Source organism: Capsicum annuum, chromosome 1, assembly GCF_002878395.1.
Source record: "Capsicum annuum cultivar UCD-10X-F1 chromosome 1, UCD10Xv1.1, whole genome shotgun sequence".
Lineage (NCBI taxonomy): Eukaryota > Viridiplantae > Streptophyta > Magnoliopsida > Solanales > Solanaceae > Capsicum > Capsicum annuum.
Window position 1 is genome coordinate 187,910,054 of NC_061111.1, and position 23,166 is coordinate 187,933,219.

Genomic DNA, 23,166 nt, shown 5'->3' on the forward strand with positions numbered 1-23,166 from the left:
GAAGAAATATTTTGAAATATACTATAAAAGTAGTTGTAACGATCATTTCTGTCATTATGTATAAACCTAATATTAAAAATCTCATGTTAAGATTCTTACTGATTTTGAAGTTATAAATTTCCGGCTACGCTAGTTTCAAGCAAAATCAAAGCAAGGTATGATCTGAAAAAGTTCAAAAATGATTTGGGTAAGTTTGGGGTGTTTGATTTTCTTAGTTATCTGAGATGATAAGGAACCCACATAAATTTATGAAATCGAATTTGGGTGAGTAGAACTCCTTGAATTAATCTTAGCGTTAAGAGCATTGTTTGAAATGTCACTGATCTAAGATGTATCATAAAAAATAAGATTTTGGCAAAACTGGACATTCTATCATATCAAGGAACAATTATATCATATTCCAAGGGAATGAAAATTTTGATTATTATAATTATAAATATTATTTCATGTGATGAATATGACTGTACTTAGTAAAGCTTATAGATTCAAACGTGTTCTTAGTTGTGAAGATATCATAGTCCACCTAAAAAAGGTAGAACAACTAAGAAGAAATATTTTGAAATATACTCTCAAAGTAATTGTAACGATCATTTCTGTCATTATGTATAAACCTTATGTTGAAAATCTTATTTTATAATTCTTACTGATTTTAAAGTTATAAATTTCAGACTATGCTAATTTCGAGCAAAATCGAAGTAAGGTAGGATCTCAAAAAAATTGAAAATAATTTGGGTAAGTTTGGATGTATTTGATTTGCTTAGTTATCTGAGATGATAATGAACCCACCAAAAATTATGAAATCGAATTTGGGCGAGTAGATCTCCTGAAATTTATCTTAGCATAAAGAGCATTGTTTGAAATGTCACTGATTTAAGATGTATTGTAGAAATTGAGATTTTAGGCAAAACTAGAGATTATATCCTATCGCAGCTGGTATAGCATGATAGATGAAAGATACAGTAGTCTATAGAAACTTTCAAAATGGGGAACGAGTGTGTAGAACTCTAGTTGTGGCCTTTTTCGTGTTAGGATAAATTCGAATTGTCATATTTTTAAGTGGGTATTGTGAACGGGGGAAAGTTGAGAATTCACCCGACTCTCTGCTGACCACCTTTATAGCGGGTCCTCACTATTATAGTAGTCAACCGGCCGCTATAGCAGTCAATGAGGATTTCTCTCAAAAATATTATAGCGGGCAGTTCCTCGCCACAATGGGATAGCTGTAGTGGGTAGATGTCTACTACAATGGTCATCGGCAGATTAAATGTATGATTCTCTGAATTTTGATGTCATTTTCTCCAAAACATCCAATATTTTGACCAAGAACTTGGGTGAAGCAATTTTCTTCTAACTTGGGTTATTTCTACTAGTGAGGTAGATTCTTACACCATTCTACTATATGTTAATCCATTTAATCTTTAGAATTATTAGAACAAAGAAATTTAGTGAAATTCTTGGGTTTAAGTCTTAATTTAATGAATTGGAGGAAAAACATTATGGGTACTTCTAATTTTGCCTAGTAATGATTTTAGGGTGTTAGATTACACTTTTTAACGTAGAATCCCTTCCCTTTAACGTGTATTATGAAAATCTGGGCTAAATGAATGGGTGAAAACCCCCCGATACTATGCTTTAAACTATAAAAAGAGGTGAAATTTGTCAAAGTTAATTCCTCAAGCTTAGAATGATAGAGTAAGTGGTTAATTACTCTTATTTGTTTCTTTTTAGACTTTGATCATTTCGACTGTTGAGGAAAGGCAAGGCTCATGCAAACTAGTTTACTTTTGGATTCATTAGATTGAGGTAAGTTACAATTATTAAAGTTTAGACTCAATTTTATTGTATGTATGATCCTAAATTGAATGCTTGTTGATTGATCTTTAGAAATGATTGTATTTTGTGATAGTTGAGTTGTTGATGCTTGAATAACTTGAATTATGTTTGTAATATGTACTGGTAAATATAGTGCATAGTAGTGAATTCTAAGAGATTTTATATTTCATCAAATGCATATAATATTATTATGAAGGATTAGGTGTTACATCGGAACAAATATGATTTATGTTATTGATTTTGATGGATCGAGTATCATGAGTCACTATGGTACATGAACAAAGGATATCCCCTGCAGGTCATAAGTAGTGGGCATAAATTAGTATCATAGCAATGTGTATAAATTTATAGGATTGAGGTAGGTTATCTAGTTAATAATTGATAATGAGTTGTAGGCGTTCTGGATAAAGTTCCTACTTATACTATGATTGCTAATTTCTTGGTTAATGTGATGCGGTTGATACTGTTGTTGCTTACCTGATTTGTTTATCATATTGTTTGTCGTAGTTGATGTACTTGTTAATTTTATTGAACTGCTTGTTATATGTTGAAGCTTGCTTATTTGTATTTAATTTTATGTTGTATACATGCATATTATTAAGTTGAGTTGGCATATGATACCTACTAGTACATAGTGATTTGTACTAATACTATCATGTACTCTTTTTTTGCTGAGTGCAGAAAGTATTCCAGAGGCTCAGCCACGATCTTTCATCTAACATTTGACGATTGATACTGATCCAAGGATGAACACTACTTCTTCGGGCTGTCATAAATCTTCATGATTGACTCTTGCCTTTTTCAGGCAATAAGAGTATTTAGTATTTTGTTAGTTTTGGATATTTCTTAGACAAGTTTTCTTTTAGAGTTCTTGTACGACGACTTTCGAGTCTTCAGGATTATAATAGATAGTTTGATTATTCCGTATTTTTTTTGTTAATTATTGTTGTTGAAGCTATTAATTGTTTAGGTTGAGTTTTGCTCCTATCGTGAGTGTTGAAGAATGATTCAGATTAGATGGTTCTCTCATTGGAAGGTTAATATGGGTGACAATCATGATCATTTGGGCCGTGACAATTGATTATGTATTTTATAGAATCAATGTGTATCAAATATATAAATTACAAAATTACGCTAAACTAAACTCGAAAAGTGAAAGACACGCCTAAACTGTTGAAGTGCCTAAAACACGCCTGAACTATATAAAAGAGATTTTATTTCTACCTCATAAAGTGTTATATCACTTCCACAAGGTGAAGAGTTCCACACAAGCGAGCCACGTCAGTATCACACAAAAAATATAATAAATTTATTATTTTCACTATTTTTTTCTTTTTCTTTTGATTTAAACATTTTTTCTTTTTTTTCTACACCCATCACAAAACCATCATTGTTATCGATGCCATCACCATCCTCAAACTCAATCATCAATTCATCTCCACCATCAACTGACACAACTTGGTTTCATTGCAAGTTCAATCTCAATGGAAACTTATTGTATGCAATTCAATATTTTAGTTGTAGTTGTAGTAGTTTAATAATGTTGAGTTGGCTCAGTTAGTTAGTTTCAATTAGTTAACAGTGTGGCAATAGCACAGTGTCATTTCGAGAAACTGTTACAGTTATTATTATTGTTGATCAGTTGCTCACTTTAGCTTCCCATTTACGGTTAGTTATAGTTTGATTAGCCTTTATAGATTAGTCTATAAAATGATCGATTGTAATAGTAAGCTACATCATCGAATATATCATTCTTCTTCCTTTATTCATCTCTAATTCTTCCTAAAACCTGAGCTATTTTCTCGAATTTCAGAAATCGTCAGTGATGCTCTTCGAGCTTACTTCCTACAATTATATTTTCGTAAAAAGTGCAACATCAACTTTATCATCCACCAACAAAGTTGTCGTTACTACTAATTTCTTCTAATCTATTTGTGTCATTCATATTTAACCCCTCTTTCCTATTTTTTTATTTTTTATTTTTTGGCGAGGTAATAATCTATTTTAGAGTGAAAAAAGTGAGATATTGAATGAATTGAGGTAATAATAAAGAGCAACAAAATTGAGAAGGGTAATCCGTCTGATCAAGATCCAGCAAATATATGTTAAAAAAAATTGTATGTTATGAAATTGGTGATGATAGATCAGATTATGAAATTGGTGGTGAAAATGTGACAAAATTGATGATGGTAGATGATGAAATTGGTGGTGGAGGTCGTTAAGAAGTTGGTGGTGATGAAAGTATGACGAAGGTAGTAAAATTTGGTGCTAAAATTATGATTTTGGTGGTAATGGTAAAATTAATAATGATTGTGGTGGTTTTTCTTGATTGATGTGGAGATATAAATAATGATGTGATATTCTTCCCTACTATTTTTGTTTTTTTGACAAATTTGATGAAGAAATGGAGTTGTAGAAAGTTATGACTGAAAATAAAAATAAAGTAGAATACAATAGCTAGGTGGGGTGTGAAGAAGAGGTGGGGTTAGGGCGGGTGAATTTTGATTTTGTTTTTTCGCTTTAAATTTACACTCAAATGCCTTTATTTTTTATTTTGATTATTTTTTTTATCATGTAAATTTTATGGGTAAATAAATTCACTTTTATATAGTGCAGGTGTGTATTAAGTCACTTCAATAGTTTAGACGTGTCTTCAACTTTTTGAATATAGTTTAGGATGATTCTGATGTCTTTCCCCATTATATATATGTATTAACATGTATCAATAATTTAGAATACTCAGATATGTACTGTATTATATCAATACATATGGAGGTTATATCAATTTGTTATAAAAAGAAGTAAATGATACAGTTATCCATATACCTAATATCAAACATACATGTATTTAGTATCAAAACATACATATATCTGACATTAAATAGGCGTTGATACAATTTTTTTTATTGTATTTGAAAAAAGAAAAAACTTGTAAAAAAAATTGTATTTAATATTAAAAAGGTAGAAGAGCAGAGTCTTTTTTTTTTTTTTCTAAAAAAAAAAGCTGATTTTTTTTTAAAGCTAGTAAAAAAACAAACAAAAAAGCCACAACTAAAAAAGCGAAAAAAAAAAAAAGAAAAAGCAACAGCTAGGCTAGCAAGAAAACATTGCTAGGTTTGAAATCAAAAGGATGTCATATGAAAGTTTATAGTTTACAAATGATAGAGGCGATAAATTAGATGACAAAAAAAAACATACTAAAAACATATTATTAATATAATTTGATCAATTGGGCTATATATAAAAAAATCTAATATAAAAAATATAAAACCTATTAGGAGAAAATCTTTCCCTAAACAAAACTCTTTGATGAATACATTGTGGATGTTATTATATTGTGAAATAAGAAGAGAGATCCTCAATTTATAGAAATATAAAATCTTTCATCTAAAAAGGAGGTTAGACAAATATAAAAGACAATTATATTTTTCTATTAAAAAAAATAAAAGTAATTACGATATTAAAAAATCAAACAAAAATCCTAACAAACATGTCTACAAATATAAGATTTCAAATTCTAGTGACATTCAGTTAGAATTGTTTCGGCCGAATGACATTTTTGTCCTTATTCCTAACGAAAATCGCACGAGCCCAAAATTAAAAGAAGATAAAATCGTAGAAGTCCAATCATTTGTTAGGAAATGTTGAATATAACGTTTACTATAATTGGTTGAACAAACTAGGGTCCCTTCATCATAATCCTGTCTACCGCATTTTGAGGGATCTTCTTTGTTCTTCCTTTTGTATTTCCATAGTTAGGTTTCCAACTACTCGTTGTACTTCCTTTTTCTCTCAGAAGTTCATCAAGTGTACTTGCTAGCTAGGACTAGAGAATTAACTTGAAACATTTCTTATTGAACAATTTCTTTTTGAGTTTCGAGTCACAATATATGCATAAATCTATCATGCATATGTCCCAGCAACCTTAATTTACTCAATCACTGTCACAACTTTTGATGGTGAAAGAGAAAATGTCACGATTGAGATTATTGATAAACAGAAATGGAAGTTAGGTAAGTGATGAGTCACCTAATTACAAAAGACTTCAATGATTAATTGCTACAGCTCAAGATAATCATTAATCATTTCAACTTTATGTTAATTACGCCTGGAGTCCTTCACGTATAAAATTTGACTAAACCGCGACAAGAAACCTAATTATATAATGTAAAATAATCATTCTATATCAATCGTGACGTCAAGAATATTTTCCCCATCGTTTGAACATTAACATAGTCAACCTAGCATTAATATAATTATAATTTATACTGTCATCCTCAAGAAAATATGATCCAGTTAATTGGCGTGTTGGCAATTCCAACACCATCTTAATTAGGTGAAGCTAAAATTGGTATAAATATCACTATCTATTGGGTTGATTAGTCACACACATCTTGAGACACTAACCACATTAATTATCATTCAATACATAATTTTGGTTCATCTAGTGTCGTGCACCTATGGCTACTGAACCCGAAAAGGTTGCTCCGCCAACAGAAGCTCCAGTGGCGGAGCCAGAAAAAGCGGCTCCTCCACCAACAGCTCGGCCCACCGACTACTTTGAGGTGGCTGATGTGGTGTTAAGGTTGTTAGTGTTTGCTTCGGCACTCGTTTCTGTGGTGGTCATGTCAACTAGTAAGCAAACCGAAATAGTCCCAATACCTATTCCACCTTACCAAGCACCTCGCTCTGCTAAGTTCAATCATTCACCAGCTCTAATGTAAGTTCTAGATATCTACTTTTTGGTCAACATCACAGTATAAAGAAATTCTTTTAGCAAATTGAGTGCCTAAAATAACAAAATCTTATTATTCGTAAGATTAGTAACCTGAAAATAAGGATCAGTACTGCTACAATAATAATTAAGATTTTTACACTGCCAGCGATATAAATTAGTTAAATCATACGCATATAACTTGGATAGTGTAAGGTTGTCACTTCATGCGGCAATAATATTAATTATTAGACGATCCCTTAACAGTCAAAATTTTGGGTGGGAGGAAGACTGACCAAAAAAAAAAAAAAGTAAAAAAGAAAAGGAAATATGAAGAGAAGATTGATATGCACTAATGTAAAGCGAAGGTTATCTTTTGAACTGTGATTAAATTTAAGAAGTCATAACTAAGTTGTGACTTTGTCGTGCAGATTATTCAAATGCCAAAATAGTAAGACATGCTAATTAATTCTCAACTTGGACAAACTACCATATATGTAAGCAAGAAAGAAAATTATGCGAAAAGATAGTACAAGAAGGTACGTACGTAAGGTAAACTGTTGAAATATACATTACTATAAGGTACGTACGTAAGAGAAACTGTTGAAATATATATAATTCTTGGAGGTAAAATTATTACTGACTTTAAACTGGCAAAGAAATTACTCGAATTATGACAAATTATAGGTGTGTTCGCTATTGAGTAAAATATTTTTCTATTTTTTAATAATGTCCGGTTGGTTAAAAAAATTTTAAAATATTTTATTCAGAAAAAAAGGTTTTTTTGCCTTAAACTTTTGAAGAAAAAAAAACAGAAGACTAAATTGTTTCTAGATGCTTTCCTTTCTTTGTCCTGATTTATATGACATCTTTTCGATTTCGAGGGTCAAAAAGAGTATAAAAATATGGCACCCATTTTAAAATAACTTAATGAAGAAGAAATATTTACTTAAAGAATGACATATTAATTTTCTTTAAATACTCAATACAAATTCAAATATTCTAATTAAGTCGAGTGAAATTTGAAGCCCTAAAAGGGTGAGGTCTAAAGCATGTGCTTTAACCGCTTCATCCATCAATCGGCTTTGTGGACAACATCTTTCCTTGTAAAAATAGAAAAAATAAGTTTCACAAATAGCATTTTACATTGATAATGTCCTCTCCGTTCTCCAAGAACACATCATCCTCACCCAACCCAATAGCCACAATCCCCCACCACCCCTACCATCACTTCTCGTTTATTTATAATTCTCCAAATAATATTTATATCGAATAGAAGAAGATAAGTAAGAAAATTACTTATTTCATAAAGATTAAATAATTTTCATGAAAAATATGTTCTTTTATGCTAAACAGGAAATAACATTCTAAATGTAGTCTCTAGCCGGAATGTTATGTTTTTAACCGATACTGATATTGTTTGTAGTAAACATTTATTTACAATCGATGTTTACACTTACACAACTAATTTACATGGTTAAGTCCTACATTAAGATGATATTTTTTTTGTTTAAGAAAAGATAAGATGAGAATTATATATTGATTACTTATATATAGTCTAGTGATAAGTGAAAACATGTTGCACGTATTATGGTGAATCGTGATCCTCACTAATAAAGTAACAATTCATATGGACGATCAATTGAACTATTAAAATTCATAAAATTTAATATTATTATTCAAAAACCTCACAAACTAAAATACAAAGAAGGGAAGGATTGTCACACAACTATTGTTTTTTCTTCTCCTCTCTCTCTTTTAAAGAAAATTATTGTTAGTATTCACACGAATGTTGTATATTTATTCCCTTTGAATAAATACTTTCGAGGTGGTTGCAAAGCCAACAGTTTTTTCTTTTATTATTTTTGAATAATAAATCAGAAAATATTATACAAAAGAAAGCAAGTGGATTTGCAGCGGCCTATTTACGAGTCAGATCTCATAATAAGGATTCGTATTGATCATTCTATCAAAATTTTTATTTTTATTAAATGGGTGAGAAAATATCTCTTCTTGACTATACTGTTTCACCTACCTCTTTTTCATCTTGACTATAACTAAGTATTGATAAAAATTAAAAGTTGATTTCAAACTGATTTCAGAATAGAAAGCGAGCCAATTCTGAATTATTTATGTTGCAGCTATTTTGTAGCAGCACACTCTGTGGCTGGTTTCTTCAGCATAATTACTACACTAGGCTCATTGTATTCCCTCATTAAGCCTGGTTGCTCTGCAAAGATCATTTCCCATTTCATTGTCATTGATGTAGTAAGTTCTTACGCTCTTTTTGATTTTTATAACGTTGTCCTTGTCAATTCCATGAATACTTCTATCTCTGATGAGTACTGAATAACTTTGTTTCACCATGGCTCAGGAAGATGGAATTCACCTAAGGCCTGTTTGCAAAATCACTCTGGAAATTAAATTTGGTGTATTATACAGTTTGGCATATTTGGAAAATCACTCTGGAAATGAAATTTGGTGTAATTATACAGTTTGACATGTTTGGTTGGTCAGTTAATTACTTGGTTAGCAGGTAATTGGGTGTAATTGACAAGGCTAATTACACTCTCCAATTCACACTAGGAGCTGTGAATTGCTGTAATTACAACCTGGTTACTTTTTAATTTCTTCATTTTATTTTTATTTTTTTTAATTCCATTATTTTAAATTCTTTTTTATTTTTATTATTATACAGTAACATTTTTTAGAAAATATATTTTTATTTTATTTTATTTATATTTCATTTTCTTCTCACTTCTCAACCCTTACTTTTTGTAATTCCATGCAATTGTTCGCATTATCTATTTTTTATTTATTTTTTCATTTAGCATAATTTTGTTAGTACTTTAATTTTAAATTAAAGTAGAATTTATTGTTGAATAAGGTTATAGACTTACGTTTCCTTTTCTTTTGAATCGTATTTATGTACATCATGTTGAAATTTGACATAAAAGTACCATGTTAACTTTTTTATTTTGAATTTTGAATTTATGTTATATTTTCAGTTCTAATTTATTTGTTTTACTAGTATTGACTTGATTTACATTACAAGTCATTCATTTTTAGTTAGAATTGATAGATTATCCTTTTATCAAAATATTTTTATAATTTTATGACATTATATTTATTAATATTTTTGTCAGACATGCATTTCATGATGTTCTTAAAAATCATGTACTTTTAATTTTTATGATTAATTTAATTAAAACATACTAATTTGAAAAATATAAATCAATTTTTTTAAAACTTGATGATATGTTTTAAAACAAATTTGATTTGTCTAAAAACTAAAAATTCATATTAGACAAATTAGTTTGTTTTGATAATACTTTTATCTTAAAATTTTTATATAACTATGTGATTAAATTTGTGCAATCAAACAGTACACTTGTAATTATATTGTGACAAACAAACAAGTCATCATAATTATTACGATGGTAATTACTATCCTAATAATTACACCAATTTCAATTACCAAGTGATTTTTCAAACAGACCCTACAGTTTTTGGGTATGTGTTGAACTGAGATTTGTAACCTAGTTTTCACCTTAAACATGCATGCAAAATACTATGAGGTCCATGACTTTATTGATCGCCTTATTCTTCAACAATAGATTAATATGCAATTAGGTATCTTCAAGGTAGTGTATACTGCACTTGAGGTTTCTGGAGCCCTTTTGTTGTATTACTATCTCCACACAAGAGTTTTAGAAAGTAGGTTGTCGATTTCTGGCATGGACTTCGTCACAATCAAGACAAGAGAGGAGTACTTAGAATATTACTCATTGTCACCGTGGCACGTATATTGAATAAATCTTGGGTCCATTATTAGCATAATCTTTATATAACGTTGCAGCTTTTGCTGGGAATAGTGGCATCAGCAACCGGAGCAGCAGCATCAGTGACTTACATAGGACTAAAAGGCAACACTCATTCGGGGTGGGGAAAAATTTGCAGTTTGTATGACAAGTTCTGCAGATACCTTGGAGCTTCTGTAGGAGTCTCATTGTTCGCAACCATTATGCTTGTTCTTCTTGTTCTCCTCTCTGTGTATTCCCTTTCTAAGAAGATCCCAAAGTGACAAGACAACTATGGAAACTTGAATTCTGCATGTAAAGCAGGAAAATACCCTTGGTAAATGTCAGTATGTGAAAGTGTGTAATTTATAAGTACTGTTCAAATTTGGGTTCTCTGTGTGTTTGACTTTTACTTGTGCAGCTGGTGGAAGTAGACATTGTCCCAGTTCTTGTATATGAATTCAGTCAAGTGCTTATATTGACATTAAACAGAAAGTTCCCGACTTACACAGTTTATCTTTGATCAATTCTTGTCATACAGCAGAGGACGAAAAACATTTTGGAGTCCCAGTGTGGTAAAACAACCATTTAAGCAGGTAAAATGTGCAGACTGGCTAAGAGATGAATTAGCCACAAAGTTCCATAATTAGGACTTGATTAGATTCGATTGCAATAGCTTTGAAGCTAATGGATACTTGAGCCTCTCATATGTTCATCACCAGACCTATATTTAAAATAGGATGTTTTGAGGTCCAAATCCTATACCTTGAGGATTTAACATCCTTGAGTGAAAACCTCATATATTTAACAGAACTTACTATAAATGAGAAACTATTCAATAGTACATGATCAATGAACTTGTAAGGATTGGTGTCTATTGAGATACAAATAACACTAGTACATCTAGTGAAACAATGAAGCATTTCCAGTACCTATACGCATAGATTAACAGTGCAAGCCCATCCTTCTGAATTAATAGTTCAAAGAAAAAGATGAAAAAAACTATAATGTTGGACAGCGTCCAGAATCAAATAGGCATCGCTGTTCAACCTTAGCCAAGAACAGAAATCTGACTCTTCTGCATCCACTTACTTTCGTACCTATCATCTATGAAATTATTCTTATCTAGATTTTGAGTTAAATGGCTCCAGATTTTTAGATACATATTCACATTCAAATATCTTAATCTTAATAAAATCAAATGAGGACCTTAATCTTCTTTATCTGTTACAAATGCAATAACATAAATGGCACGGGCCCAAAACTAAACGGAGATAAAATCAAACAAGTCCAATCATTTGTTAGGAAATGTTGAAAGTAACTTTCATTACTTGGTTGAACAAACTAGGGCCCCGTCATCATAATCCTCTGTCTACCGACTTTGAGGGCTCTTCATTATGCTTCCTTTTGGTATTTCCATAGTTGGATTTCCAACTACTAGTTGTACTACTTCCTTTTTCTTGCAGAAGTTCATCAAGTGTACTTGCTAGCTAGGTCAGAAAATTATCTTGAAAATTTCCTATTGATCAAATTCTCTTGAATGATCTCAAGTAACCATACATGCATAAATTGATCATGAATATGCCCCAGCAACCTTAATTTACTCGAGCAATGTTATGTTACAACTCACAACTTCGATGGTGAAAAGGAAAATATCATGATTGAGATGATTGATACATCGAGAAAAATGGAAGTTAGGTAAGTGATGATTCACCTAATTACTAAAGACTAACGATTAATTGGGCTATTAGAAAGTGTAACAGCTCAAGATGATCATGAAATCATTTTCAACTTTATGGGAATCAAGCTTGGAGTCCTTTAGGTACAAAATTGGACAATACACCAACAAGAAACCTATGTATAATGTTTAAACCTATGTATAATGTTTATCATTCTACATCAATCCTGACATCACGAATATTTTCCCCATGTTTGAACACTAGCATATCCAGCTAGCATCAATATAATTATGTTTTATAACGTCCTCAAGAAAATATAATCTAAATAATCAGAACTTGGCGTGTGGGCAATTCCAATTTCAACCACCTTAATTAGTTTAAGCTAAAAATCCTATAAATATCTCTATCTATTGTATTGATTAGTCACACACACGAGTCACTAACTTAATTATCATTCAATACATAATTTTGGCACCTCTAGTGTTGTGCACCTATGGCTAGTGAATCCGAAAAGGTTACTCCCCCAGCAGAAGCTCCGGTGGTGGAGCCACAAAAAAGGGTTCAGCCACTGGCAACTCGGTCCACCGATTACTTTGCGGTGGCCGATGTGGTGTTAAGGTTGTTAGTGTTTGCTTCAGCACTTGTTTCTGTGGTGGTCATGTCAACTAGTAAAGAAACTGAAATGGTCCCAACACCTCGCCCTGCTAAGTTCAATTATTCACCAGCACTCATGTAAGTTTTAGATATCTTCTTTTTGGTCAACATGATATACAATATGAGTTTTACAACTTCTCTATTCTGACAGTATAATGCATATTAAGTACCTAAAAGTTAACTAAATGTAATTATCCATAAAAAATAAGATTAGTAACCTAGAAAATAAGCATGGATATTGCTAGGATAACAATGTAAGATTTAAACACTAAAACAGTTTAAATTAATTAAAACTTATGCATATAACATGTACTTCATGCAGCAATACTAGAAATTATTAGATGATCTCTCAACAGTTAATTTTAGGAGGGAGGGGGGTTGACGAAAAAAGAAACGAGAGAAGGAAAAACGAAAAAAAAAGATTCATGTAGTCCTAACGGTAGCTTACTGTCATGATCTGAAATCAAGATTTCATATCGCGTGGCCAAACGGGCCCTTACTATATTGCCCAACTTCTTTTCTCTTGTTATCTTTTTGATTCATTTTGATCATAACGAACATTGATCAAAATTGAACGTTAATTTCAAACTGATTTCAGAAAGCTATCTAATTCTGAATTATTTATGTTGCAGATATTTTGTAGCAGCACTCTCTGTGGCTGGTTTCTTCAGCATACTTACTGCACTAGGCTCATTGTACTCCCTCATTAAGCCTGGTTGCTCTGCAAAGATCATTTCCCATTTCATTGTTATTGATTTAGTAAGTTCTTAAAATCTTTTTGATTTTTTATTTCTATAACATTGGAATTCAGGTCAGCTTGCGCTAGCCTTGTCTATTCCACGAATACCTGCTACCTCTCATGAGTACTGGGTAACTTTGTTGACCATGATAAAGACAGATGCAAACCACCTAGAGTTTGTGTATGTGCCGAGATTGAACCCTAGTTTTCTATGGTTTACACCAACTTCGTTACACGTCGAGACCCTCCCCACCCTTGAGTAGTTTGAAATAAGTTCTCATATTTCTAATAGAGTGCAATCTACCCCTTAAACACACAAGCATAATACTATGAGCTCTATGACTTTTTTGATCGCCTTACTCATCAACCATATATTAAAGATGTGATTAGTTATCTACAAGGGTAGTGTGTACTACACTTGAGGTCTGTTGCGCCTTCTGTTTTATCAGTATTACCAGACAAGGGTTTAGATAGTAGGTTATGGAATTCTGGTATGGACTTCGTCACAATTTAGACAGGCGAGGAGTACTAAAGAATATTGTTCACTGCCACTATAGCGCGTTTATTGATTGTCTTGGGTCCACCATTGTTCACTAGCGTAATGTTTATGTAAACTTGCAGCTTTTGCTAGGCATAGTGGCATCAGCAACTGGAGCAGCAGCATCAGTGATTTACATAGGACTAAAAGGCAACACTCATGCGGGGTGGGGAAAGGTTTGCAGTTTGTATGGCAAGTTCTGCAGATACCTTGGAGCCTCAGTAGAAGTCTCATTGTTTGCAACCGTTATGCTTGTTCTCCTTGTTCTCCTCTCTGTGTATTCCCTTTCTAAGAAGATCCCAAAGTGACTAGACAACTATGGAAAAGTGAATTCTTGAGTACAGTAGGAAAAAGCCCTTGGTAAATGTCAGTATGTGAAAGTGTGTAATTAATAAGTACAGTCCAAATTAGAGTTCTCTGTATGTTTGTCACTTTTCTAGTGCAGGTGGTGGAAGTAGAAATTGCCCCAGTTCTTGTATATGAATTCAGTCAAGTACTTGTATTGACACTACACATAAAATTCCCAACTTACATTGTCTATCTTTGATCAATTATAATAGAGCAGAGGACAAAAAGTATTTTGGAGTCAAGTGTGGTAAAACTACCATTTAAGCAGGTAAAATGTGAAGACTGGCTAAGAGATGAATTAACCACAAAGTACCATAACTAGGACTTGATTAGATTCGATTGCAATAGCGTTGAAGCTAATGGATACTTAAGGCTCTCATATGTTCATCATCGGACCTACATTTAAGATAGGATGTTTTGAGTTCTAAATCCTATACCTTGAAATGAACTCCTCATATATTTATCAGAACTTGCTATAAATGAGAAACTGTTTAATAGGACTTAATCAATGAATTTGTAAGAATTGCTGTCTATTGAGATACAAGTAACACTGATACATCTATTGAAACAATGAAGCACCTATATACATATATTAACAATGAATGCACAATCTTCTGAATAAATAGTTCGAAGAAAAAAGATGAAAAAAAAACTATAATGTTGGACAACGTCCAGAATCAAATAAACATCGCTGTTCAAACTAGCTCAGAACAGATATTCGATTATTATGCATCCACTTATTTCCGCACCTATCATTTTCAACATAATTATCCTTATCTAGATTCTGAGTTAAATTACTCTTAGGATTTTTTTTTTTTTCCGATAAACATAAATGCTACCATATTAATGTAATGAAAGAACGTTTCCAAACTAAGACAACCAGATCAAAAGTGAACCTTTCCAGCATGCAAACAGTAAACCTTTCAAGGATGCAAGTTTCATTATGTTTAGATGCGCAACCAGAGGAGCACTTCAAGTAAATAGTATGTGTTAAACAATCTTGAGTATCCTATCGAGTGTGACTTCGGAGATATATCACCTTATCTATTCTCCCAGAAACCCTGCTATAGACAGCTTGGATTCATAAGGCAAGTAAATACCATCGACAATTACATATCAATTGCACCAGTTGAGGAGATCAAACACAAAAGAATGATGATGAAGAAGGGAACCTTATTAGTAATTGCTAGTTAGTCAGTACCAAATAACAAGCACGAGTCTTACAGATAAAAGGCTGTCAATGGACTCTACTAAAGTTGAAGACCTCATCTTAAACCAACTAAACCTGATCATTGCAGGAAAATCAAGTCCACCATGATTGCAGTGACCAGTTCAATAAAACCTGATCATTGCAGGAAAATCAAGTCCACCATGATTGCAGTGACCAGTTCAATAAACAATGTGCATTAGTTGACTTATATAGATGGTTGTCTCAATACTTATTAGAATATATTATCAGAGAATAAGATCAACTCCAAAATAAAATATATGAGCCTCTGAATTTGAATTCAAAAACAGAAAGATGCCAAGTAAGAATATTTTGAGCATGTTCATTTGTCTCATTATTAATTACTCCAGTTCATAAGAAATTTAACCTTGCAAGGGAGAAAAGCTTTTTTCCCTGTTCAGTCGTATTTATCCTAAGTTTGCTCGAAATTCCATCAAGGAGAGTTGATGGTTTACATACCCCCAGTATGGTTAACGATAGCAGATCCTATACAAGGCAGTTAGACAATAGGGTAGTTTCCATATTTAGAGTGCAGAAATAGAACTCTCTAATTTGAGGCAACTCTGTTCGAAGCAGTTTGACTCCACCATCTCTTCGGAGAAATTGTCCTCGATTGAAGATCATTCAATGTGGATAACTCTAGCAGATCCTAGACTGCAGTTTGACGGTGTAGTTTCTATATTCTGTCTGTAGGAAAAGAATTCTCTAATTTGACACAACTAGTTACAGAAAGTAACAATTAGGAAATGTGCACATTATAGGTAAGCTACTTAACATTCCAGAATGTAGCATATATTCATATTAGAGTATAATTTATATATAAATAAATTTTGAACTTATCAATGTCTGCTACAGATGGACAAACTGCATACTTCAAAATTGATTTGTCAGAGAGTAGCTAGCTAATACCTCTTTGATTACAAACTTTCAGCAAGATGGACTATTTAGAATATTGTTTGCTCCCCCAACTCTTGACCAGCCATTCCTTCTTTCAGTACTCTCCGGAAAAAATCTTCCAATGTATCATTTCCATAACTTGGTGTTGCCTCATCATTATATTCACCAGTCTCAGGATCCCAAACCAACATGCTCTCAGCTGCATAATACCTCCCAATCTTCCCAAACTCAGCCGCATCTTCCAACGAAGGAAATATTTTTACAAGGAAGTCAAGAAACCCAATTGCAAAATCCATTATTTCAATTGGTACCTTCAGAAATTTGGGTTCTTTCCCAACAAGTTTGAACAACATTTCACCTTGCTCTAATGGTGTCAACGCCTTTCCAGGTCCTCCAATTGGAAAGACCTGATTGATTTTATCCTCTTTCAGCACACAATCAGCAATAAAAGAAGCTAAATCTTGCTCGCTTATCGGCTTGCAAGCACACAACTTTCCATCCCCAAACATCACATAAGGTTTCCCATCTTTCACCAATTCAACTTGACCTCCTAAGCTCTTGAAAAATGCAGTTGGTCGAACAATACTATAAGTAAATCCATCATCCTCTTCAGCTTCTTTCATCAATTCTGCCTCGAATTTCAGCTTAGCTCTCTGAAATTCAAGAAGAGGCTTTTGCACACAAATTGCAGACAGCAAAACAAAGTGTGAAGCCCCAAACTTCCTCCCAGCAACAAGACTATTCTTTGTGGCCTCATAATCAATCTTCCAAGAATCCTTTACCCCGCCATTTCGACTAGCAAGACAAGACACGACAGCATCAATTGAAACTCCCAAACTTTCTACACTCTTCTCCAAAGTCTCCAAATTAGTAACATCAGAAAAACACACATTAGCTCCATTTAACTGTTCCAAGGTATCATCTTTACTATTCTTTCCTTTAATACCACTTCTTTCTCTAGCAACAGCTATAACATTAAACCCTCTATTAGTTAACTCCTTAACCACAAACTTCCCAATATACCCAGTTGAGCCCACAACCAAAACATTGATATCTTTTGGATTTTTACCTCTGAACGAAATCTTGGGGGTTTCAACAGTAGAGGCAGCTGAAGCTGTGATGAGTTTAAGCTTTCTTGAACTAACTCTAAAGGGTACTCTAGATACGCTCACAGAAAGAAAAGGAATTGCATAAGGTACTGTGCTGCTTACCTGAACATGATTGATGAAATGAGATGAAAAAAGTTGCTTAAAGTTATGACCTTTAGTTGATTGAAATGTGAGTCCACTGGAAGTAGCAAAAACAGACATTTTCCTGGACTAGTAGTTCAAGAAACTTGGATGCTGTCCAAGAATTGTGGTGGTCTCAATTAGTTGCATTTCATAGGAAAAATAAGAAGAAGAAAATGGAAAAATTTGAGGTGGTTGATGACATGGAGGTTGAACTCATCATGCTAGAATTAAAATTGATTGGTTGTCATTGGAAGGGGAGTAACAGGAGAAATCTTTATCTTGTCTAAAAGCAATTATTCCATTGGCCCAGGAAAATGATTTATAATAGTCCATTAACAACCCAAAAGCCTAAAATGGCCCAATCCACATTTTTTTTTTCCTGAAAATTACATAAATACACAACTTATGTTTTCAATATTACAAAAAAATCCCAACTCTCTAAACATATTACAAAAATCTCAACATATACACAGAATGCTATGTATATGTTGGCTATGCTATGTATATTAATAGGGAGAGAGAGTAAAGTAAATAAAAAAGTGAGAGAGAGTGTAATTACTTCTAAAAGGTTGGTATTTATGTTATTTGTACTTTTTTTTTTCTTACTGACTTTTCTTAAGAGAGAATCTCACACTAGAGCTATCAAAATGGGCTAGTACAGCCCAACCCAGACCAATACTCGCACGTAAAGAATTTGATGTGTTAGGACAGTTCGTCCCTTCATTTTAAAATACCTAAAGATGTCTGATCCAACCTAGCCCTAAAAAGGTTGAGCATGGGGTGAGCTAACCTTTTATTTTTTTCATTTTCTTATTAGAATTTTTTTTTCATTCTACATTTGAATTTGTAAGTATAATAGTTCGTCAACATTTCTAACTTATGATTATATAAAAGTACATATGTAACAACCCATATAGTGCTCTTTGGAATTTGATGTATTATTAAGGTACGGGAGTGGGTGAAAAAGTTTTCGAAGTATTTGGTTGGATTATACACAATTTTTGTTTTTGGAAGGATTTAAAGATGGTAGAGTTGACTTTGATCAATATTCGGTGTTTTTGGCATCGTATGAGAATTTCGTTAGTCTCATTAGCTTCGAAATGTCATTTTTGGATCAATAGCATTGTTGGTTCGGGTTTTGAAGTATTTCAATGTGTTTTGAACATTTGATTGGAAAATTGGTAAATTTTAGTATGTAGTTGACTTTAGTTGACATTCACTGGAAACAACCTTTATTGGCGATATTGATGGTTTTATTGAGTATGAAAATATCAAAATTAGTCTAATAGCATATTTGATTTATTTTCATTGGGTTTCTGAACAAGTTCTGAGAGTCCATTCAGGACCTTTATGATAATTAAACCGTTGTTGGTGTAGTCCATAAACCTTCTTCGCAGTTGCAAAGACCTTGTACTAATCTCGGAGAAGGATTTTCTTGACCTTTGCGATCGCAGTGAAGGGCTTATATTTGTGAAGGGTTATGAAGTTTGATCGGAGCATTTATTCATCACATTTGTGTTATGGGTATCACGATCATGATGGATCGGGTCGCATCAACGTTTCGATAGTGATGGGCCCATTGTGATTGCAATGAAGGAGATTGGTGGTAGTTATAAAAAAAAATACTATTTTCGATCCAAAATCTCATAACTCTATTCCTGAAGCCTTGAACCTCAATTTTAAGAGATTCAAAAAGGGGTTTTCGATATTGTTTCTTGGGGTAATTTTCTAAATCATTATTTTCACATTACCCGATGAATATTTCATGATATCACCTTCTGATCTTGATTTTTCAACTTGAATTTTGAGGTTTTCTTGGTAAAGTTAAAGAATAGTTTTTCAATGATTTCAAGTTCGATTTTAATTCTATTTTTGGTGAAATTTCAGATCTGAACTCATTAAGTTAAAGATAAATTAATTTTCTAATAAAATTTTAGTTTTGCCTTGTTGGATCGGGGTTAACTTTTGAGTTGTATTTTTGGTTTCAGTCAAAATCTTGGCAATGTGGGTATCGCCAAACTCGTGTTTAGGTATAGAACCTTCTTTTGATAGATTGGGAGCATTTTGAGGTTGCTCAAAGGGAAAGACAGTTTGTGAGACTTGTGGTTCATCTTTGACTCAACTTGCTTCAAACTTTTCTTGAGTAGGGAACTTGTCATGTAAAACATGCTAGGGATTGAGTAAATCTATTTTACATCCTAATTGGGACGTATTGTTATTGTGATGCCCGATTAGAGTCTTATATTTTTTTCTTGATATAGAATTTGGATTCTTGGCTTGATATTGACGCTTGTAGACGGTATTGGTAGATTCATTATGATCTTGAGATTTTGGATATAACTGTTGCATATGTTTTTTATTTACTTTCACGTTCATGCATATTTATATATCTCATGGTTCATAGAAACACCGAAATGATTTGTATGAAGTGAAATGAAAGAAATGAATGATTTTAGTTCTGTTTTGAATATATATGATTGATATATTTATGGAAGGTGATTTGATAAATGGATCTTGTAAATCACCCATAGGTCCCGTCGTGTATAAAAAATGCTAGAAGGGTGTATACTAGTAGGAATTGGTCATTGCATATCATTTCATATCATTACACTATATTGCATTGTGTTTAGATTATCACTGTGGATGACATAGACTATGATACTTGGTATTGAACTGTTGAGACCTTTTTGCTTCCAGGGTTATTTCTAATATTTTTTATATGATATAGTTTTTCACTCAAGTTCAGTAAGTTGATGACTTTGCTTATAGGGTTATTTCTAATATTCTTTATACGATATAGTCTTTTGCTTAATCTTAGTCTATCTATGACGTCTAATGAGTGCATATTCCTAATTGAGTGGCCTCATCGCTAGAGTTCGTGCATCTGAGCGATATCTGGAATATGGTGAGCTCTTGGTTATGGAGATCGTCTCAATTTCTATCTATTTAGTTTTTGTCTTATTTTTTTTTCCTTGGACATACTTATACTTTTGATTCAATATTTTGTATTTAGAGTCGCTCTTATACCATGACAGTTAAGTCTTGGAGATTTCATATTATTTTGTTGATTCATTTGAGGAATCTTTTAATTACTACTACTAGTATTATTGTTATTATCATGTAGGGTTTTGCTTGTTATTTCTTTAGTTCAAATATTCTGTATTATGGAGTCAGAATACCTATCACGGCTAGGTTGGTTAAGGTGCCATCACAGCCCATAGACTTTTAGGTTGTGACAACTTGGTATCAGTGTGCTAGGTTCACCAATCTTATGAGTACAAGAGCATGTGTCTAGTAGAGTCTTAGGAATTATTATAATGACATTTGTATTTATATTCTAAAGGCTATGAGATATTTTTACGAAAGTTATATTCTTTGATTTCTTATCGTGCGAATTTTTTCTCTACATGAATTCTAAACTTTATATTTATTCTTTTAACAGATGGTGAAGATACATTTAGGTGCTATTGAGGATTATGTGCCTGCACCCGCTAATGAGGCCTCAGCAAAGGTTTGAGGTAGGGGTCAGTGCCATGGCAGAGGTACAAGTAGAGCACGTGGTACAATACCAACTAGGGGATATGCCAAGGTAACATTTCCTAAGCCAGATATCGAGCTTGATGATTTTGCATAATAGCCAAAAAGTATTGGGCTAGCCCAGGTTATACAGGGTTTCATAGCCACCTAGTGTTACAAGATAGTATGATTCAACTCTTGAGTTATTTAGAGGGTATGGTTCAGACATAAGCTCTACCTATTATTCTTAATAGGTACCAGACTAGGGATGGTGTTCAACTGTCATGGCAGGTACCTTTTTATGGTTTCCAAACCCTGAAGGCACAAGTAACTGCAACTGTGGCTCCACGAATTGATGCTTAGCCGCTTAGATTTATTGCCCCACTAGTTGTTTCTAGATCGGCAATGACAATTGATGAGAAAAAGATGTGCCTATACCCTAGTAATTTTCTAAAAAAATAAAGCTAGGGTATAGAATGAATCTAGGGTGTAATAAAAGGCATTCATGGGAAGCATGACAGTTAGGTCTCGCATTGGGAAAGATTAACTAAATAAAAGTGAGAAGTAGGGGTTGAAAGTAACCTATGTGAGAGATTTTTAGGTAGCCTAAGAGCGGACTTAAGGGGTCAGAGTTATCAAATAACTAGGGCAGAGATATAAGGTCAAGGGTGAGAGTTTCTAAAAAGAGTGGTAAGAAGTGGTTGAATATTAGATTGGGGACATGAATCAGAGTTGCAAACAACCAAGATAAGTATCTGCATCTAGGTGTAAACCCTCAATTGGGTAGGACGCGTAGCATGAAAGACTTAATGTCTTATGTACCTAAGTATACCTATGGAACTAAGAGTGTCATTTTATGATTATACATGGAATGTAACCGTGATTTCTTTCACGCCATGCTTATGATTGTTGAATGTATTATATATTCATACACTTTGGTGTGGTTGAGGTGAGACGATGGAGATATTCATATATTATTGAAATCAGGACGTTCATGATGTTCTTGATGTTGATGTGGCAGTTACGGTGATGACGTTGGTATGAAACCCATGATGTTCATGAGGTTGGTTATGTTTATAATGTTGATGAGGCTGACAAGAGGAGAGATGATGTGCACATCTTGCATATATGCATTCATTCATGTGCTTTGACATTCTGTTATGTTTATGTGTTTTTGTTGAATTTTTGAGTGGATTGGTTTAGTGATAGGACTGACGGAAGTGTAGTAGTGCCCCGTGAACCCAAGGTATGTCCTAATTCATATTTAAAGTTAACTATCTGAGTACATAATTACTGACACGACCCAAACTAGGGCCTTATCATAATGGGAATCTCAAGTCTAAGAAGGACCAGAGACCCCTCCCCCCCACCTCTCCCCCTCTCTTCTGATACGCAAACCAACCAACAAACATGTACCCTGAGTCGGATGAATTTCGAACATATAACAAGATGTGTATTTGAAGATATTGACTTTGGGATAGGTCTAATTCCTTGACCAACCCAATCAAGTCAATCCGTCCAATAACCAACCAAACAAAAACAATAACCCAATTCCATATCATAATCATTCTATACCTATATCCACAGTTGTCTATACAAAGCCTCTAATCCAAACGAAAGAATATTTAATTGGGACATGCCCCTGACCATAGGAAAAAACCAAAGTCTATAAAATGATAAAGTATGTAAAGAGATCCATAACATAAAATGAAGCCTTTCAAAGTATGGAAGCTTACCACTTCAATCCAACACTAGCTGTCCCTAAATTCGATCAATGAGATGGAGAAGTAGAACGACTGGTTCTTACATCGCGTGGGGATAAAACCGCCCGAAGACGGGTTAGCGAGTGAATGCTAGCAAGTACTCAGGATAAGGATAAAATAATGCCAACATTTAAAACCAAGTAAACAACCATATGAATTCACAATAATACACACATATATATGTATATACATATATATATATATATATATATATATATATATATA

General features: G+C 33.0%; 3 protein-coding genes across 5 annotated transcripts; 2 read left to right on the top strand and 1 right to left on the bottom strand.

The window, feature by feature from the left end:
- Positions 1-6,178: 6,178 nt before the first annotated feature.
- Positions 6,179-10,854, top strand: LOC107842754 (CASP-like protein 1). Of its 2 annotated transcripts, XM_016686743.2 has the most exons (4): positions 6,179-6,553; positions 8,689-8,815; positions 8,922-9,083; positions 10,407-10,523. In XM_016686743.2, exons 1-3 carry the CDS (start codon positions 6,294-6,296, stop codon positions 9,045-9,047), a joined length of 513 nt encoding a protein of 170 aa, XP_016542229.2. In that variant the 5' UTR covers positions 6,179-6,293; the 3' UTR covers positions 9,048-9,083; positions 10,407-10,523. The 2 variants fall into 2 exon arrangements, with proteins under 2 accessions (XP_016542229.2, XP_016542224.2); XM_016686738.2 differs by lacking the exon at positions 8,922-9,083 and having other exon boundaries at positions 6,197-6,553; positions 10,407-10,854.
- On the bottom strand, positions 10,356-17,948 carry LOC107842746 (divinyl chlorophyllide a 8-vinyl-reductase, chloroplastic). Of its 2 annotated transcripts, none has more exons than XM_016686726.2 (2): positions 16,443-17,948; positions 10,356-10,656 (listed from the first exon to the last, which is right to left on the bottom strand). In XM_016686726.2, the coding sequence occupies exon 1, from the start codon at positions 17,738-17,740 to the stop codon at positions 16,478-16,480; it is 1,263 nt and encodes a 420-aa protein (XP_016542212.1). In that variant the 5' UTR covers positions 17,741-17,948; the 3' UTR covers positions 10,356-10,656; positions 16,443-16,477. The 2 variants fall into 2 exon arrangements, with proteins under 2 accessions (XP_016542212.1, XP_047264209.1); XM_047408253.1 differs by having other exon boundaries at positions 10,585-14,273.
- On the top strand, positions 12,445-14,508 carry LOC107842766 (CASP-like protein 1). The gene is made up of 3 exons (XM_016686756.2): positions 12,445-12,758; positions 13,313-13,439; positions 14,041-14,508. Exons 1-3 carry the CDS (start codon positions 12,520-12,522, stop codon positions 14,263-14,265), a joined length of 591 nt encoding a protein of 196 aa, XP_016542242.1. The 5' UTR covers positions 12,445-12,519; the 3' UTR covers positions 14,266-14,508.
- Positions 17,949-23,166: the final 5,218 nt, after the last annotated feature.

Coding starts and splice junctions, on each gene's coding strand:
- LOC107842766 (XM_016686756.2), top strand. CDS start 12,520: ATGGCTAGTGAATCCGAAAAGGTTACTCCCCCAGCAGAAGCTCCGGTG. Junction 12,759..13,312: donor AATTATTCACCAGCACTCAT/GTAAGTTTTAGA, acceptor TTTATGTTGCAG/ATATTTTGTAGCAGCACTCT. Junction 13,440..14,040: donor ATTTCATTGTTATTGATTTA/GTAAGTTCTTAA, acceptor GTAAACTTGCAG/CTTTTGCTAGGCATAGTGGC.
- LOC107842746 (XM_016686726.2), bottom strand. CDS start 17,740: ATGTCTGTTTTTGCTACTTCCAGTGGACTCACATTTCAATCAACTAAA.
- LOC107842754 (XM_016686738.2), top strand. CDS start 6,294: ATGGCTACTGAACCCGAAAAGGTTGCTCCGCCAACAGAAGCTCCAGTG. Junction 6,554..8,688: donor AATCATTCACCAGCTCTAAT/GTAAGTTCTAGA, acceptor TTTATGTTGCAG/CTATTTTGTAGCAGCACACT. Junction 8,816..10,406: donor ATTTCATTGTCATTGATGTA/GTAAGTTCTTAC, acceptor ATAACGTTGCAG/CTTTTGCTGGGAATAGTGGC.